Raw genomic sequence first — 22500 nt, 5'->3', positions numbered from 1 at the left:
GATCTAGGCTACCTGATCTAGGCTTCCTGCGTTGTGTAGGCTACTGCCTGATCTAGGCTACCTGCGTTGTGTAGACTACCTGCGTTGTGTAGGCTACTGCCTGATCTAGGCTACCTGCGTTGTCTAGGCCAGGGGTTCCCAAACTTTTCCACGACAAGGCCCCCCAAATACCACTAGGTTCTGGCCAAGGACCCCCTTGATGTGTTATTATACTCATCGACAATACTACGGCAAATGTAAAAATACATGATATAAGAGCTATCACTCTACTACTATTCCCAGTCATTATCATGGAAAATATAATGTTCAGATATGCGTCACATTATTATAATGCAATTGTATAACAACCCGCATAGTAATAGGTATTTAAATTTTTCAGATGTATTTATTTGTTGCTTTTATTTTTCCTTCCAACTTGCTGAGGCCCCCCTGGCACCCCCTCCCGGACCCCCAAGGGGCCCCGGCCCCCACTTTGACAACCACTGGTCTAGGCTACTACCTGATCTAGGCTACCTGCGTTGTGTAGGCTACTGCCTGATCTAGGCTACCTGCGTTGTGTAGGCTACATAGTAAACATTCTAGGCTACCTGCGTTGTGTAGGCTACTGCCTGATCTAGGCTTCCTGATCTAGGCTATCTGTGTTGTGTAGGCTACTGCCTGATCTAGGCTTCTTGATCTAGGCTATCTGTGTTGTGTAGGCTACTGCCCCATCAAGGCTTCCTGATCTAGGCTATCTGCATTGTGTAGGCTACTGCCTGATCTAGGCTACCTGTGTTGTGTAGGCTACATAGTAAACATTCTATGCTACTTGCGTTGTGTAGGCTACTGCCTGATCTAGGCTACCTGTGTTGTGTAGGCTACCTGCATTGTGTATGCTACCTGCGATGTGTAGGCTACTGCCTGATCTAGGCTACCTGCGTTTTGTAGGCTACTGCCTGATCTAGGCTACCTGCGTTGTGTAGGCTACATAGTAAACATTCTAGGCTACCTGGGTTGTGTAGGCTACTGCCTGATCTAGGCTACCTGCGTTGTGTAGGCTACCTGCATTGTGTAGGCTACCTGCATTGTGTAAGCTACCTGCGATGTGTAGGCTACTGCCTGATCTAGGCTACATGCGTTGTGTAGACTACCTGCGTTGTGTAGGCTACTGCCTGATCTAGGCTACCTGCGTTGTGTAGGCTACTGCCTGATCTAGGCTACCTGCATTGTGTAGGCTACCTGCGATGTGTAGGCTACTGCCTGATCTAGGCTACCTGCGTTGTGTAGGCTATCTGCGTTGTGTAGGCTACTGCCTGATATAGGCTACCTGATCTAGGCTATCTGCGTTGTGTAGGCTACTGCCTGATCTAGGCTTCCTGCGTTGTGTAGGCTACCTGCATTGTGTAGGCTACTGCCTGATCTAGGCTACCTGCGTTGTGTAGGCTACATAGTAAACATTCTAGGCTACCTGCATTGTGTAGGCTACATAGTAAACATTCTAGGCTACTGCCCGATCTAGGCTTCCTGCGTTGTGTAGGCTACTGCCCGATCTAGGCTATCTGCGTTGTGTAGGCTACTGCCTGATCTAGGCTACCTGCGTTGTGTAGGCTACTGCCCGATCTAGGCTACATAGTAAACATTCTAGGCTACTGCCTGGTCTAGGCTATCTGCGTTGTGTAGGCTACTGCCTGATCTAGGCTACCTGATCTAGGCTATCTGCGTTGTGTAGGCTACTGCCTGATCTAGGCTACCTGCGTTGTGTAGGCTACTGCCTGATCTAGGCTACCTGCGTTGTGTAGGCTACCTGCGATGTGTAGGCTACCTGCGTTGTGTAGGCTACTGCCTGATCTAGGCTACATGCATTGTGTAGACTACCTGCGTTGTGTAGGCTACTGCCTGATCTAGGCTACCTGATCTAGGGTATCTGCGTTGTGTAGGCTACTGCCTGATCTAGGCTTCCTGCGTTGTGTAGGCTACCTGCGATGTGTAGGCTACCTGCGTTGTGTAGGCTACTGCCTGATCTAGGCTACATGCATTGTGTAGACTACCTGCGTTGTGTAGGCTACTGCCTGATCTAGGCTTCCTGCATTGTGTAGGCTACATAGTAAACAAACAACAGAAGAGGAGCGTTGTCATGACCTCGTGACTGTTAACTCTGCAGTAATGAACTCTTGCAATACTGCCAAGACATATGCCACCAATGAGTGCTTAGTCGCTTACCCCATGACAGTGGAAGGCCAACTTGAAGAAATATTCCCTCCTACTTGAGTGTGCCTGCGACTTCTGTACCGTCCGAGCGGCTGATCTCCGCAGCTGGACTACCGGTGATTGTTCGCGGCTCCTCCCTGACCATGTTGACATACTCATTTGGTTTATAACAAGAATATGACATGCCGAACTAAGGCTATAAATAGTTACATTGATTGAAATTAATTTGTTAAAAAAGTAGGCTATTGCACAAGGCAGGTTTGCATGACATCATTATGACATGTAGCATTTTTTTAATCTAACGAGCATCTGGTTTGGCGATGCAGAAACACACTGTGCTTATTGTTTTTTGTTTCTTCCAATTAGCCTACCATAGGCCTGCTATGTAAACAAACAACGACAACATGTTACCATAGGCCTACTATGTAAACAAACAACGAGAACATGTTACCATAGGCCTACTATGTAAACAAACAACGAGAACATGTTACCATAGGCCTACTATGTAAACAAACAACGAGAACATGTTAGGCCTGCTATGTAAACAAACAACGACAACATGTTACCATAGGCCTACTATGTAAACAAACAACGAGAACATGTTACCATAGGCCTACTATGTAAACAAACAACGAGAACATGTTAGGCCTACTATGTAAACAAACAACGAGAACATGTTACTTGTTGAATTAATAGTTTGTTTGATGACAAATCACTAAAGATGAAATTGGCCTCCTTTTCTTTCATTGTGAGAAGGTGCGTTTTTTTCCCCTCTGATTTTCGAACGATATTCGACTTTTGCTCCTCGATTGTCGAATGACATTTTTGGCAAAAATTCACATCCCTAATATGTACCGTGTGTGTGTGTGTGTTTGTATAATGTGTGTGTATAATGTGTGTGTATAATATATGTGTGTATAATGTGTGTGTATAATGTGTGTGTGTATAATGTGTATAATGTGTGTGTGTATAATATGTGTGTGTGTATAATGTGTGTGTGTGTATAATGTGTGTGTGTATAATGTGTGTGTATAATGTGTGTGTGTATAATGTGTGTGTGTATAATGTGTGTGTGTGTGTGTGTATAATGTGTGTTTGTGTGTGTGTGTGTGTGTATAATGTGTGTGTATAATATGTGTGTGTATAATGTGTGTGTATAATGTGTGTGTATAATGTGTATAATGTGTGTGTATAATGTGTAAAATGTGTGTGTGTATAATGTGTGTGTGTGTGTATAAAGTGTGTGTGTGTGTGTGTATAATGTTTGTGTATAATATGTGTGTGTATAATGTGTGTGTATAATGTGTATAATATGTGTGTGTATAATGTGTGTGTATAATGTGTGTGTGTATAATGTGTGTGTGTGTATAATGTGTGTGTGTGTGCAGTGGGTCTGAGTTGTGTTGGAAAGTTCCGGTGCTCCACGTCTGGCTGCATTCCGCTCTCAGCTCAGTGTGACGGGAGAGAAGATTGCCCAGCTGGAGAGGACGAGCTGAGCTGTGGTAACACACACACTACACACACTATACACACACACTATACACACACACTACACACACACTATACACACACACATTATACACACTATACACACACACTATACACACTATACACACACACTATACACACACACTACACACACTACACACACTATACACTACACACACACACACTACACACACACTACACACACACACTCTCTCAGCTCAGTGTGACGGGAGAGAAGATTGCCCAGCTGGAGAGGACGAGCTGAGCTGTGGTAACACACACACTACACACACTATACACACACACTATACACACTATACACACACACTATACACACACACTACACACACTAAACACTACACACACACACACTACACACACACTACACACACACTACACACACACACTCTCTCAGCTCAGTGTGACGGGAGAGAAGATTGCCCAGCTGGAGAGGACGAGCTGAGCTGTGGTAACACACACACTACACACACTATACACACACACTATACACACTATACACACACACTACACACACTATACACTACACACACACACACTACACACACACTACACACACACTACACACACACACTCTCTCAGCTCAGTGTGACGGGAGAGAAGATTGCCCAGCTGGAGAGGACGAGCTGAGCTGTGGTAACACACACACTACACACACTATACACACACACTATACACACTATACACACACACTATACACACACACATTATACACACTATACACACACACTATACACACTATACACACACACTATACACACACACATTATACACACTATACACACACACTATACACACTATACACACACACTATACACACACACTATACACACACACTATACACACACACTATACACACACTATACACACACACTATACACACTATACACACACACTACACACACTATACACTACACACACACACACTACACACACACTACACACACACACTCTCTCAGCTCAGTGTGACGGGAGAGAAGATTGCCCAGCTGGAGAGGACGAGCTGAGCTGTGGTAACACACACACTACACACACTATACACACACACTATACACACTATACACACACACTATACACACACACATTATACACACTATACACACACACTATACACACTATACACACACACTATACACACACACTACACACACACTATACACACACACTATACACACACTATACACACTACACCAGTGTTTCTCAAACTTTTTTTCTGGGGACCCAATTTTTAAAAATGACAGACTATCGCGACCTAACTCGTGACTGTGGTAGTTAACAAACAGATCAGTGGTTCTCAAACTTTTTCTTTCATTCCCCACTTTGAGGGGGCATTCTCGAGCCCCACCGGTCCCTCATCGCTCTAAGAAAGTGGTAGGTCAAGCTTAAAATTGTCAAATTTATTGAAATAATGACAAGTTCTAAATATATCCTCTTCAACAGAGTTAAAATCAGCTGCTGCTGCAGATATAATAATAAATAAATACATAACACACATATTTCTGTTTTCCAGCAACATATTAGGAAGCATAGGCCATTATACAGCATTGCACAATATTCAATGAAATGCCAACATGCTGCATTAAATGGATCCATAATCCAGTCATACTGAGCACTGCTGGTTGGGAAATATTTTTTAAATAGACTTTGCAGGGATGTGATGTAGGCCTACTGTTTAATACATGGGATCACAAGAGTGCCTCCCAATCAGACGTTTCAGCGATTTCGCTCAGAAATCTCAAAGGCATAATACTGTCGCGATCGAGGCGCCTGTCCCATACTCAAGTTTTTTTGGTGAATGCAGTAATCTTATTTGCTAGGTGAGGTAGGTGCTTGTCTTTGCCTTGTAACTGGACATTTAACTCAAATGTATCGCTAAGATATATCAAATATATCGCTAAGATAGGCCAGCTTCGTCAAGAAATGTTCATTAGTGAACGTGCTTGCAGATTCAAACATGCGCTCTTCCTCCAAGAAGAGGCGACTCGGAGCTCAAACACGCGCGACAGCACTTTACCTCGGGAAAGCCACCTTGCCTCGCTGTGAAACAGTACAGCCTTTTGGTCAGCTACCATCTCTTCGCAAAGTGTGGAGAATAGACGCGCTTTTAAGGGCCGGGTTTTGATGAAATTCACCACTCTCACAACAACGTTCAAAATCTCATGTAGGTTGGGACTAACTAAGCTGCCTTGACATGAGCGCTTCCCTATGAATATCACAGTGCGTCCATTGCGCATCGGGTGCTACCTGGGCCCAGGCTACAGATAAAAAATAAATTAAAAAAACTCCTGTTTTTCACGTCAGTTTGCGCCCCACCTGGCATGTCTCCGCGACCCAGTAGTGGGTCGCGACCCACAGTTTGAGAAACGCTGCACTACACACACTACACACTATACACACACTACACACACAACATACACACACACTACACACACACACACACTATACACACACACTAGACACTATACACACACACTACACACACACACACTATACACACACACTACACACTATACACACTACACACACACTATACACACTACACACACTACACACACACTATACACACACACTACACACTATACACACACTACACACACACTACACACTATACACACACACACTACACACACACTACACACTATACACACACACACTACACACACACTATACACACTACACACTATACACACACTATACACACAACACACACTATACACACACACACTATGCACACAACACACACTATACACACACACTATACACACAACACACATTACACACACACTACACACACTAGACACACACTATACACACAACACACACTACACACACACACACTATACAGTGGCTCCCCGTTAAGTTTGGACGGGTTCCTTCATGAATCACGCACCCCATTTTCTCAGCAGAAATGGCACAAACTGCAGTTGACACAAACAACCACAAGGTGTCACTTGGGTGCCACTACTATTTTTGATGTGACTGACTTACTGCTTCCATGACGCAGCGGGGGCACGGGAACTTAAATTGATCACGGTAGTTTAAGCTTACACTTGACAAAACATTGTAATATGAAAATGTAGATGCAATTGTTGTAAAATGGTGCAGCTCCTTTAAGAAAGCACCGTGTGCAGGGATGGAGAGAGAGAACGCAAGAGGGGATAGGCCTATGTGTGTTAGAACTTAGCGTGTGGAAAAAGTACGTGCTGTTGAGACTGGAGTGAGTCATATTCAAAATAATGCAAAAAAAAGCAATTATCCTCATTCATTGCAACCAAAGCATGCCTGCTTGCCGACGTTCAAACGAAAAATATATCAAAGCACCTTTTGAGTTTGAATGTAGCACGAAAAAATGTTTAAACAGCTGGACAAATGATTTAGCTAATTGATTATATAACCTGTACACCAGCAATTGTTGAACATTTACCTGTACAAGTACATTGACAGTAGCCCAGCCTAACACCATGTTGTAGGCCTACTGTAGAAATTTCACTTAAATTGCAACCGCAACATGCCTGCTTGCCAACGTTCAAACGACAACGAAAAAGATAATAAAACAACAAGAGGGTTGAGTCTGAATGACACTGAGTTTTTGGACACTGAGTTTTTGTAGTTAAGAAATATTTTCGTATAAAAAAATGGTCATTCTTCAATCTCCTTCACTGACGCCTATGGAAAAGGCTTAACGTCCCAAAACAACGATCAATGATCATCAAATTTCTCTCTCACATTGCTCCTCATAACCATCTATAAAAAAGTGTTTTTTCTTTTCTTTTTGAGCACATCCGAATCCCAGGACATAACGCACTGGACCTTATAATAGGCTCGAGATATAATTCCAAAGGGGGCAGATAGGGGCCACTGCACTTAAAACTTAAAAAGATGAAGCTTTCCGAACTTTGAAATTGCGATCAGTGACTGGCATTGGGTGAACGAAGCTTTTCGAAGTTGAACAGGCTATTAAAAACTATTTGCGCACCTCCATGTCACAGGAGAGACTGGGCTCTCCCTTCTATGAAAAAGACGTTAGGCTACCTGCAAACTGGCCTATGATTTCATTGCTGAGTTTGCGGCAAAGCAAGAAAATGTTTTTTTTCCTGAGTCAGGATATAGCGAGTCAGTGTCATTTATTAGTCCAATGTTAGCCTATAGATACAGACCAGTACATCTTATCAATAGTTTGAATGTCGTGTGTGTTTCTGCTCATTGACAAATACCGTTCAGCACAATGATTCATGCCCAATTAATTCCCGCTGTTAAAGTGTTCGCCTTTGTTACACTATTTGGTTTCGTGATGTAGCCTATGATAAACACCATATGGCCAAATATGTGACTCAGCTAATGTTATAGGCTATACAATTGAATTTTCCCTCCTAAAGGCAAGCTGGTGTAGCTTATTAGACTAGGCTACTATTAAAATACACCGACGGTAGCCTTGGCTATGTGTAAAGTAAGCTATCGCATGATTTCATGCACGTAAGTTCATGCATCTGTCAAGTTCGCACAGGGCCTCGCACCCCCTTGCGACGGCCCTGCAGCTCCTCCAAAGACAGCGAGGAAAAAGTTAAAATACGAGATAAACCCGGGAAAAGTTGACAGGTTTGTTTCGGTCCCGGTGATTATTTGTGAAATTGTGCAAACGACAGCCTTTTCAAGGCATTTCAAGGAAGGAGTCGTAGCATGCAAGCTCCCAAATTGACCCAGTAGCCTAAGGCATCAATAAATTGTTGGGATTGGGGAGGGTCATGCGTTTTTTCTCAATCACTTTGGAGGGTCATAGAAAAAATTCTTGCTGGCGAGGGAGGGTCACGTCTTTTTTGACTAACGCTCCCAAAACTCCTCCGGTAGCCCCTTAATTAAATAAATAACGAACAGTCCCTAATTGATTAATGGCCTAGGCCTACACCAGCAATTGTTGAACATTGACCTGTACAGGACATTGACAGTAGCCCAGCCTAACAAGCAAATGTTGCAAAATACATCAAAAGATGCAATTAATCAGAAATAAATAATGTAATCTGCATCGCTTTATTTAACAAACTGCAAGCAACAAGAGCATTGAGTTCGCTGTAAGGCCAAACCCAAGAGCAAAGCCTATCTGTTAAGGCAGTCGATAGGCTATATAACGAGCTGTGTGCCTGGAAAGACGATAGATGACGGCTCTGGTCATCCCATACCCTCCCCCCACTTCCTGTAGCCTACCATTATGAAGGCCTGTAGCCTAAAACGACTCGTTGCCGTTTTGTGACATTAAGCTTTTTCACGTTAAGCCCCCCTCCCCCATCCCCTTCTTTCACAAGCAGTGGGGGAGCGCGGGGCACAAAGTAACACTTTTTGGTAGACAAAGGAGGGTTCTCCGCGATTCTGTCGTTTGGCCACAATCCGGTGCAACCAGGCCAGGACAGATATTTTAGAGAGAAGGAGAGACGCCGGTGCAGCTCAGATGTCTTCTTCATTTTCTTTATTCTTTAGTAAAAGGAGCAGAACATTATTAAACTTTGACTAACATTTCGATGTGTTGATGTTTTTTACTAACGAACATCGAAACGTTAGTCAAAGTTTAATAATGTTCTGCACCTTTTACTAAAGAATAAAGACAATTAAGAAGACATCTGAGCTGCACCGGCGTCTCTCCTTCTCTAACACTTTTTGGCTTTGGCTAAATATTTCTAAAATCATTTGAGTTTCACTAGTCACATGTTTTAACAAGCAACACTTGTTATTGAACTAATAACAGACGTGTGTCGAAAATTGACTTTATTTTCCATACGGAGAAATAACATATGCAGAGTCTAACCAAGGTCAATCTTGCCAAAAAAGCCCTCAAACCTGAAAACACATGAGGCAAAAGTGCAAAACATCACAAAACTAACCAAACTAACACACGCATATTTTTGTATTGCAATCATTGTAGCCTACAGTTGTAACAGCGCGTAACAGTCGTTTTACTCCCCGGATGCGCTCATTATAAAGAACGTTTAACGTGTCCCAAAAACAGCTATCAATTAATCACCAAACGTCTTATAAACAAGTATTGCCAGGAGCAACACCTTGCAAAAAATGATAACAATAGGCCTAGGCCTTTATATGGCTCTGCTCCTGCCTAGATTCGAACTCAGAACTGCCTGAAAGTTGCAGACCTGTTCTGGAAATACGTGCATTAACCCACTCGACCGTCAGACAACGCTATCTGCTTCGAGTAGGCCTATTGGGTAGGACTGTAGCCTACACTGGTTGCTGTGGCACAGTCTTGAGTGACCGAATTCGTTTTTCTTTGTCATATGAATGCTGTTATTTTGTTAACATTACTGTTAAGGAGATGCCGTAGGCAAAGTCTATATTTCAACCTCGTTAGTGTAGTAAAAAAAATCAGAACTATTCACAAGGTTTCTGGGCAGCATATTTATGTTTTGTTAGCATGCCACTTCTCATGACTACCGACATTTTAAATCATTACTGAGAGACAGACACTGTACAATCAAGAAATCTTGCCACTGAATCCAAAACTATGTTTAACATTATGTACAAGGCTTAGGCTACAGTGGACTAGCATGTTGCAGGGGCTGCTAAAAACACAGAGAAATGCACTGAAAACTCGGCCAATCACAGCCCTTGCTGTCGAATGCGCCGTCTGGTTCGACCGTGGAACTCCACAGCGGACTATGCTGCCCCCAAGCGGCTGCAGTTGTACTTACATTTCACCATTCACCATGATCGTGAATGAAGTGTCAATTTTTAACTGGGACCCACTGTACACACTACACACACACTACACACACACTACACACACACTACACACACATACTATACACTCCACACACACTACACACACACTACACACGCACACTCTCTCAGCTCAGTGTGAAGGGAGAGAAGATTGCCCAGCAGGAGAGGACGAGCTCAGCTGTGGTAACACACACACTACACACACTATACACACACACTATACACACACACTATACACACACACTACACACACTACACACACACTATACACACTACACACACCATACACACACTACACACACACTATACACACACACTACCCACACACACACTACACACTATACACACACTACACACACACTACACACTATACACACACACTACACACACTATACACACACACCACACACACTATACACACACACACTACACACACACTACACACACACACTATACACACACTATACACACAACACACACTACACACACACACTACACACACACTACACACACACTATACACTACACACACACTACACACACACACTCTCTCAGCTCAGTGTGACGGGAGAGAAGATTGCCCAGCAGGAGAGGACGAGCTCAGCTGTGGTAACACACACACTACACACACTATACACACTACACACACACTATACACACACACTATACACACACACTACACACACTACACACACACTATACACACTACACACACTATACACACACTACACACACACTATACACACACACTACCCACACACACACTATACACACACACTACACACTATACACACACTACACACACACTACACACACACTACACACTATACACACACACTACACACACTATACACACACACTATACACACACTATACACTACGCACACACACCACACACACTACACACACTATACACACACTATACACACAACACACACTACACACACATCACACACACTACACACACTATACACACTACACACACACACACTATACGCACTACACACACTTCACACTATACACACACTACACACACTATACACACTACACACACACTACACACACTACACACACACACACTACACACTATACACACACACTATACACACACTACACACACTACACACACTATACACACACTACACACACACTACACACACATCACACACACTACACACACTATACACACTACACACACACACACTACACACTATACACACTACACCCACTTCACACTATACACACACTACACACACTATACACACACTACACACACACACTACACACTATACACACACACTATACACACACTATACACACTACACACACACTACACACACACACACACTACACACTATACACACTACACACACACTACACACACTATACACACACACACTACACACACACTACACACACTACCCACACACTACACACACACTACACACACTATACACACACTACACACTATACACACACACTACACACACACACTACACACACTACACACACACTACACACTATACACACACTTCCCACACACTACACACACACTACACACTACACACACTACACACACACACTACACACACACTATACACACACTACACACACACTATACACACACACTATACACACTACACACACACACTACACACACACACACTACACACTACACACACACTATACACACACTACACACACACACACTATACACACACTACACACACACTACATACACACTACACACACAACACACTATACACACACTACACACACACTACATACACACTACACACACAACACACTATACACACACAATACACACACTATACACACTACACACACACACACTACACACACACTATACACACACACTATACACACACTACACACACACACACACACTATATACACACACACACTATACACACACACTACACACACTACATACACACACACTATATACACACACTACCACACTATACACACACACTACACACTATACACACACACTACACACACACACACACTATACACACACACACACACACTACACACACACTATACACACACACACACACATACTATACACACACTATACACACACACACTATACACACACACACACTATACACACACACTACACACTATACACACACTACACACACACACACACACTATACACACTATATACACACAATACACACACACACTATACACACACTACACACACACACACACTATACACATACTACACACACTATACACACACACTATACACAGACACACACACACACGCATGACACACACACACTACACACTATACTTTGACAGAATGACGTTTCTGTCATGTTTACATAAAAAATTTAATCTACCCAAATATATTTATTTACTTATTTTCACTACATCACACTTTTACTATATATTACTTCCTCACTATTGTTACTTGAAGTAGTTCGCTGGCTTAGTGACCTTCTAATTGGCACTTCCATAATGCGCGCTGGCTGCGTTTTGACGGGTGCAATGTGAGGCTAGTGCAAGACGGCGGGGCTTGGATTTAAACATGGAAACAATTTCATCATAGATTGCTTTCAGGAGCTTCTGGGAAATGGAGTTGCCTTAATTTATTTAGAGAGTGAATAAACTTATGAAACAGAGAAGCATCGTCATGTAATCCATTGATTTCAACAATGTAACTGTATTCTAAATACCAACTATTTAAATTATAACTGTATTGGAATACAGTTACTCATAATTTGTATTCTGAATACGTAACGCCGGTACATGTATTCCGTTACTCCCCAACACTGCACACACACACACACACACACCCAGGCTTGGAATTTCACCATTCTGGGGGCAAGGCCACTTGGCCTTCAGTTGGGCATATTTGGTGGGGGGCACAAAGGCCACATGTCAGGGCACCAAGGCCAAAGTTAACTATACAGTAGTAGGCTATAAAAATGATCAAAGTTGTATTTAGCCTATTCACTGCAGTAGACCTGCATCACTGTATGAAACGTTACAAAAACATGAAACATGACATATTACATAGAACTGTAAATCATCTGATCATCTATTTACAGATATCTAGGCTATATTTAACAATTATTTTATATTTGGCCTGTTATGAAATCATGTATTGAACAATTTAAGCACAGCTCAGCTTTAAGAAACTCAAATAGCCTAGATGCATGCTTAGCATTTTGTGATCATTAAGGCTACTTTCACAAACTCTTAGTCAGCTGTCCTCTGATTTACCAATATCTAGGCGATATCTGTAACATTTATTTTGTATTTGGCCCGTTATGAATTCATGTGGAACAGTTTAAACACATTGTAAAACTGAAAGCCCAAATTTGGAGACATCCATGTATGTCGAACTTTACTGCAAATTCAAAACTGGATTACTCTGGAACGGCTAACTGTACAGGGGACTGCTTTACACCTTTGTGTTCGGTAAGGTCTCTTGTTTATTCTGATATATGGTTTGTCATGTGTTAAAAGAAGGGTTCGTAAAGTATTCCACCGAGATGAATGGGTAGGGAGATCATGGGACGCAAAACCTTCATTAGAATGTATGATTAAATTGAATTATATTATTTACTTTTCTCGCGAACCGTTCAACACAGCAATTATCGGCTAACATCGTTTAAAGGCTGAGAAAAAGCTCTTTCATGTGATACTTGTGATGTCTGTGTGATGAATAGGCTACTTCGTGAGTAATTCAACGGAGAAGAATGGGTGAATTTGGACGCACTTTCTTTCTTGCGCTGTCACTTTCTCCACTGCGTAAAATACTCAATTAATTTGCGCTGTGAATGCTAAGATTATTTTGACAGGCCACAGGCTAAATAAAAATCGCTATTAGTAGGACGCAAAGCAGAATATTGAAAGAAGGGCACCAAGGCCACCGTGGCCTGTAAACCTCTGATTTTCAAAGGGGCGTCACGTCCAACCCAAGGGGCAACGATGGCCATGGCCGTCGTGGCCGCCGTGAAATTCCTACCCTGCACACACCTCTGTTTGTCTTTAAAGTGTGAGTCAGTGGACGTTCTCTGGTGCTGCAGCTGTTATTCACACAGAGAGAGAGAGACATATATGCACACACACAATCACACACAGACATATATACACACACACACATATATGCACACAAACACACACACACACACAGAGAGAGAGAGACATATATGCACACACACAATCACACACAGACATATACACACATACACACACACACACATATATGCACACACAAACACACACACATACACACACAGAGAGAGAGAGAGAGAGAGAGAGACATATATGCACACACACAATCACACACAGACATATACACACACACACACACACATATACTTGGACCTAGTCCATACTCGTTATTCATTAACTTGTGACTGACTTGGACCTAATCGACTATATATTTTTTTTCAAAAAACATGGCGGCGGCGTGAGTGTTTGGTGCAGACTGGTCTGCTAATTATGGAATTAATTGCCTTCAACTAAGTTTGCGATAAGTACTATATTGAATTGAAAGCCTAAAAACAAAGTTTTCGCCTATTATTGATTTGAGCAAGCTCTACAATAGATCAGTCAGCTCTGTTTTGTGCAAACTCTACAATGGAGCAGTCCGCGACAAACAAAGTCCTCTTGGACGCACTGCAACAATTGAAGTCCGAAATGGTTTCCCACTTTGATGCAAAGATGGACAATCTACAGATGAACTTAGACACAATAAAGCTTTCCCTATCAAACCTGGGAGAACATATATCGGAGCTTGAACAAAGAGTCGGTGGCAACGAGGATAATTTATCTGATCATGGAAAGCGTATCAAAGCACTTGAGATTGAAAACGCTTACCTGAAGGACAAGATGGATGATGCCGAAAATCGTAACAGGGTCTATAACCTGCGCTTTATTCATGTTCCCGAGAAATCGGAGGGCAATGACATATGTGGATTTATCTCCAGTCTGATCCAGCAGCTATTTGGGAAAGAAAGCTTCACTACTCCCCCAGCTATAGAGAGGGCCCACCGCTCTCCAATGCATCGGACCAAGGACATCGCTAGGCCAAGGGTGATTGTGGTGTCTCAGTCTCCTTGATAGGCATAAAATCCTCCGACTTGCCCGGGAGAAAAAACAACTTGAGTATAACGGTGATCGTATCCATATCTTTCAGTGCTCCAGCTGGTGGTCCAACCAGCTACACCAGCAAAGACCAGCAAGAGCTGGAAGAAAACCAGCAAAGACCAGCTAAAACCAGCTAAAACCAGCTACCAGCATAAGCTGGTTTCTAGCTGTTTTTTTCAGCAGGGTAGTAATGTCCCTGCTGAAAAAACCAGCTAGAAACCAGCTTATGCTGGTAGCTGGTTTTAGCTGGTCTTTGCTGGTTTTCTTCCAGCTCTTGCTGGTCTTTGCTGGTGTAGCTGGTTGGACCACGAGCTGGATATGCTGGCGTGACCAACTGAGGAAGCTGGTCATGCTGGTTTGACCAGCTTGTCGTGTGGGATAAAGCTGGTGCAAGATGGTCATGCTGGTGACCAGCCTGCCAAGCTTGACATTGTTGGTGTAAGATGGTCATGCTGGTTTGACCAACATAAGCTGGCACGGCCAGTTAAACCAGCAGTGTAGACCAGCAAAACCAGCTGAATTACCATCGTTAGGTGGGTAAACCAGCTGAAGGTATGTTTTCGCAAGAGATTTGCTGGTCTAGCTGGTCAACCATCATAGGGTGGTCAAACAAGCTGGTCAACAAGCTGGTCAACCAGCAAACCACCTTTAGCTGGTCAGGCTGTTTTTTTCAGTAGGGGTATGTGATGCTGAAATAAGTCTTGATGGCTATAATTTATATAGAACAGATAGAGGCAGTCGTGGTGGAGGAGTTGCTACTTATGTATCCTCAAGTCTATCTTCTGAGCTTATTATCTCAAGAGAAAGCCCCATGCATTTTGAATGCATTTTTGTTAGAATTTGTTTTCATCAAAACAAACGGTTGATTATAGGAAACATTTATAGACCCCCTAACTCTCCATCCGAATCAACAAATAATATTCTTAGTACTATTAATTCCTTAAATTGTTCTTACGAAATTATAGTATTGGGAGATTTCAACCGAAATTGGCTTGATAGGTCCTCTTTGAAAGAGAGGAATCAGTTTGAAAGCCTAAATCTTACTCAATTAATACGGGAGCCCACTAGAGTGGTGGGGAATTCTAGGTCTCTCTTAGATTGGATCCTGGTCACGCATCCCAACAGAATTGCTGATTCAGGTGTTCTATCTGATTGCTTCAGTGACCACTCCGTTATCTTCTGTGTTTGGAAAATAAAGCTACCTCGTCTGCTACCTAAAATAATCAAGGTAAGACAATTCAAAAATATGAATAATGATGCATTTATTCAAGATTTGTTATGTATTAATTGGAACAGGTTGGAATTAATTCCTTATGTTGATGATGCCTGGAATTTCTTTTATACTGAGGTACTAAAGGTTATAGATAAACATGCACCATGGGCATCAGTCAAAGTGAAGGGTAGGCATTTACCATGGATTGCTGGTGACTTAATACATCTGTTTAAGCAAAGGGACAAAGCCTGGAAAAGACACCACTTAACAAAAGATCAGGCAGATTGGATTGAATATAAGCGATTAAGAAATGAGTGTACTGTTAAAACAAGAAAGGCCAAATCTGAATATTATAAAAATTCACTGTCAAATGATTTTACAAATCCAAAACATTTCTGGAAAAAACTTAATTGCCTGCTGAATAAACCTAATAAGAACTCCCTTACAAAACTAAGAATAAATAATAATATTATAAATGATCCCACCTCTGTAGCTGACGCCTTTAATCAGCATTTTTCTTCAGTTTGTAAATTACGCCCACCTTATTTCTGTTATTCCAACCATGTAAACAGTAATGCAGCAAACAGTTCTTTCTCATTTACCACAATACTTCCCATTGAGGTACAGCAGGCAATCTCTGAAATTAAATCTGGAAGTGGTGCTGGTATAGATGGTCTGGAGATGAAGTTCTACTTGCAAAGTTCCAGTCATGTGGAAGTGTGCTAGAGTAACACCTTTGTACAAAAGTGGTGATCCACTTGATCCTAATAATTACAGACCAATCTCAATTATTAGTAATGTAGTAAAAATATTTGATAAAATTATATTCAAGAGACTATTTAAATATATTAACAAGTTTTCTATTCTTTCTCCAAACCAATCAGGATTTAGGCCCAATTATTCCACCACTACTGCTCTCACTAAATTTGTTAATGATGTTACATCTTCTTTGGACAATAATATGTCCACTGGAGCAATATTTATAGATCTTACCAAAGCGTTTGATCTAGTTGATCACTATATTCTCCTTGATAAATTACATAACATTGGTCTTTCTGAACAGTCCATTTTATGGTTTAATTCATATCTTCACTACAGACGTCAGTGTGTACTTTTCAATGGTGCTCTCTCCCAGTTCACGACAATGGAAAAGGGCGTTCCACAAGGTTCTTGTTTAGGCCCTCTTTTGTTTTCTATTTTCATTAATGACCTCCCACAAATGTGTTTGGACAGTCAAACTCTCCTGTATGCTGATGATACAGTTATTTATTCATCAAAACATGAAATTAATTTGATTCAATCTTCACTTCAACTTGATTTTAATAATATTCAAAAGTGGTTCTCAGATAATGGACTCATTCTGAATAAAACAAAGTCATACAGCATGTTATTTGCCACTAGGTCTGCCCGACATATCCAAGGTAATAGTATAACAACTAGAAAATGCAATTCCAGGGAATTACCATTGCATGTACATGCAAAAAAACTGCTGTGTATAACATTATATTACTTACAGTATGATTATTCAGATTACACAGTCCTACAGTATTCTTGAAAACCACTTACTTGGTTAGATGTTAGCTTAGAGTATATGACAGTCAGTAAAAATAAATGGTCAATTCAATATTGATCAACATTCTTTGTTTTAATACAGCAGAATGATACTCAGAATACACTAATGAACACTTACCAATGTAAGCTTGAAGTAAAAATCACAGTTGTGTGTATATATATATATATATATATATATATATATATATATATATATATATATATATATATATATAACATATAGTTAGTGAGTATAGTCCTCACACAACAATATAGTTCTCAGAATGTCTCAGTGTAGATCTCAGATAAGTCTCAGTATGGTTAAATGGTATGTGCACAGATATGGTTACATGTTTGTAAGAATGTATGTTAGTATGTTGCTAGCAACATTGTCAGAGATGTATGGTTGACAGGTGTGCACACAGACAGGCACACACGTAATGTCATACACGGTCATCACCACTGGTCTGGTCTGGAACCTAAAAGACAAAAGCAAACAAGTTTAACAGTTATGCCAAAACAATACAAGGAATGTCTGCAATTGTCCTAACAGTAGCCTATTCATGGCTTTCATAAGGTACCTTTCCACAGGAGTATAATCAAGCACCAAATGCATTCATAATCTAGGTGATTGATTGTATACACCTGTGGAAAGGGACCTGATGAAATCCATCAATAGACGAACTATGATAGCATACCGTGATAGTGTTTACTTAGGCTACGTAAGAATCAGGAGCATAGAATGAAAACGTAGTCATGGCCTATTTGATACACAAACAAGCGGTGTACAACGTTAAAAATTTGGTAAAATAAAAACAGTAACATATTTCTTAGCTTTAACTAAATGTGAACGGTAGAAGCTATAACGTTATGACCATCAACAATGAGTAACGTTATTCATGTCATGAATGAAACAGATGATGGGTTTCATCAGGTCCCTTCACACAGTATAGCCTAATCAAGCACCATGTAGTCTGCATTCATAATCTATTCTAGGTGCTTGATTCTATAAACCTGTGGAAAGTGACCTGATGTTGAATAGAACCAGAGCCATGTAGGCCTATCTGTAGGCCTACGTTAATGTTCTAGCAGAGAAGACAGATGGGCTCTGGTTATAGTTAAAACGCTGCTGGTTAGCCTAATAACAAATGTAACGTTAGTGCGTTACGTTTGATTGTCGTTAGCTTTTGAAACCTACAGCTAACCGGTCACTGTAAAGTTGACGACATATTTACGTTGATTAACAGTGGGTTTCCTTAAATAACATCAACGTAGCAAGGTGCTAACGTTAACTATTTCACTAACGTTAACGTTACCTAACGTTATAATGTTAACGTGACCTAACGTTATAACGTTAGTTTAGCTATTTGAGACCCATCATTTCATACAACTTAACGTTACATAACATAATATTTGACGACATGAATGACTCCAATACCAAAAACCACAACACTTACCTTGTCTGTAATTAGAGAAATGTGCCTCTGAATGAGAGTTTTACGAGCAAATAAAGTGACCACGGCACAGCAGGCGAAGAGAGGACGTTCATAAGATTCACAGCTCCAGTGGTAGTAGGCCTAGTAGCTCGCGTTCAGCTGTTGATTGTCTGCAGCTGCAGGTCACGTCATAATGCTAAAAGTTGCCGCCACGGCGGTCAATGTTAACTCTATGAGAATTTCTTGCTCTTTTATCATAAATATCTAAAAAAGTATAAAGTTCACAAATGTGAAAAAACATAGAACAAATCTCCGTTACAAGACCTTTGTAGGAGTGGTTGAATGACGTCGAATGGTTCAGTGGTTTTAGAGCCTTTGAACGTCAAATTTGGTCGGAAGAAGAATAACAATAATATTAAGAAGAACAGCGATAATAGTCCATTGCATTTACATGCAATGCAATTAAATTCTCAGATGGTACTTTTATGGACAATGTTGAGGAATTTAAATATTTGGGCCTCTGGATCGACTCCAGTCTTTCCTTCAGGCTTCATATTGACTCTATAGTGAAAAAAGTAAACTATAACTTAAGATCGTTATACCGTTCAATTAATTGCTTCTCACAACAGATTAGATTAAGAATTGTAACTCAGCTTTTATTTCCTATTATTGATTATGCTGATATTGTTTATATGAGTACAACAGAATCACACCTTAAATCCCTAAATGTTGTCTATAACAGTCTCTGCCGATTTGTGTTGAGATGTCCGTTCCTAACCCATCATTGCCATATGTATCAGCAATTGAACCTCTTATCCCCAAAGGCCAGACGACAGCTACACTGGTTTCAGTTTGTTTATAAATGTATCTTTTTTAATTATCCTTTTTATTTGAAGCAACACTTAGTCATATATAGGTCAACTTATGGCCTTAGACACCTTGATCATCTCTTTTTTTCTGTCCCAAATATTTCTAAAGAAATCGGAAGACGTGCTTTCAAATTCAAAGCCCCCTCTGACTGGAACAGCTTGCCTTGTTCCTTAAGGTCTATCTCTTCCTTTCCACTCTTTAAGGCATCCCTCTTATCTTACTTGCAATCCGGTGACCAATGTAAATGTTTCCCTGGTGTATGACTTGCACTTCCTTTCATTAATGCACCTTCTCTCATTAATGCCCTTATTAGGATATTATGTATGTATGTGTGCACTAGTGTATATGTGCCTTTATGTGTACATGTGTATGTGTACAGTATGTATGTATGTATGTATATGTATGTATGTACAGTATGTATGTATATGTATGTACATGTGTGTATGTATGTATGTATATGTATGTACAGTATGTATGTATGCATGGATGCATGTTTGCGGGCATATGTGTGTATATGTAGTTTTGTATATATAAGTTATATATTTGTTTGTTTTGGTGGCTTTTCTAAATATGGTTCTCTCCTGTAATATGTTAATATCTTACCATACTGATCATGTGAATATGCTTTGGACAGTGGTGGGACAGGCTGGGGTGGTTGGTTGTGAGGAAGAGCTTTAGTATGTGTGAGTGTCTTTTGTGTTACTCTGAGGACCCCCTCGAAAATGAGATGTCCATCTCAAGGGGTTATCCTCTAATAAATGAATTTGAATTTGAATTTGAATATATGCACACAAACACACACACACAGAGAGAGAGAGAGAGAGAGAGAGAGAGAAAGACATATATGCACACACACAATCACACACAGACATATACGCACACAGACACACAAACACACACACATACACAGTGTTGGGAGTAATGCATTACAAAGTAACGCGTTACTGTAATTCCACTACTTTTAGTGGTAACGAGCATGTAACGAAGTATTTTTGTAAATCCAGTAACGCAATTACAATTACTGAAATTTCAAAGAGTTCGTTACTTTCGTTACTCTGTTGATCTTGAATGAACGACTGCAGACAAGATGCACATTTGCTGCTTTGTCTCCCGACCTTAGCTGTGTTTCCAGCGATTGTTTCATGTTTAGATTGCAGATGCATTCTTTACAGTTAATAGGAGCCTCCTCACATTCCTCCTTATTTCGGATTTATGCTAAAACACACAAGAGTGCATTATGCTACAATTTAAATGGGCATCTTAAAAGCCTTTTCCCTTTCGTTTCCATCTCGTAAGCTCCACTACAGTAAAAGCGCATTGTTGTTTATCTCCGCTCTTTTTCGCCTATTGCGCAAAAGCCTCGTTATATCAATTTCTCATTCTTACAACATAGCCACGCCACAACACCAATAGGCTACGGTAGCCTATATATAGCCTTGGCACAAGCAAGCACACGTTTAACTCGAGAGGAAAATGCAGATTTCACTTACCAGATAAAGAAACCTCCAAATAGCCTACCGTACGTAACAGCGACTTGAGTTATTTGCACAGTAGGCTATGTTTACATCGGAATTGACGTCCATGGTGTTATGGATTCATTTGTCTGCGACGGAACATGCAACTTCTCTCTGGAACACCTTATCAGATGAAGAGTAACCTTCTGCATAGTGCGCGACAATCCCAAACTCTCGGATGCATTAAAACTTATTTATAGGTCAGCACTTGTGCAGCGCAGGCTTTTCCCAAACTGGTGGTGCTTAAAATGCTATATAATACAACTGTGTTCAAAGCAGGATGAGGATAACCTAAGGTTATGTGTGTGTGAGCAGACAATAACTGCTTTGAAAATAGGCCATTTAACATTGTTTCACATTAC

The 22500-nt window shown here is 41.0% G+C and overlaps 1 protein-coding gene across 1 annotated transcript in view; it reads left to right on the top strand.

Annotated features, from left to right (window-relative positions):
* tmprss3a (transmembrane serine protease 3a) overlaps window positions 1-22500 on the top strand; it is a 66688-nt gene that overhangs the window by 13214 nt on the left and 30974 nt on the right. Inside the window, exon 4 of the mRNA XM_076264540.1 lies at window positions 3576-3689. Coding sequence (XP_076120655.1) covers window positions 3576-3689 — 114 coding nt within the window. The remainder of the gene's footprint in view (window positions 1-3575; window positions 3690-22500) is intronic.

This window comes from Alosa pseudoharengus, unplaced genomic scaffold (assembly GCF_046254945.1).
Source record: "Alosa pseudoharengus isolate Yale_2024_CS ecotype anadromous, Long Island Sound unplaced genomic scaffold, YU_APseudo_1.1 YU_APseudo_1.1_scf_3, whole genome shotgun sequence".
Taxonomy (NCBI): Eukaryota; Metazoa; Chordata; class Actinopteri; order Clupeiformes; family Clupeidae; genus Alosa; species Alosa pseudoharengus.
The sequence above is the reverse complement of the archived record's forward strand: the minus strand, read 5'-3'. Positions and strand labels throughout refer to the sequence as shown.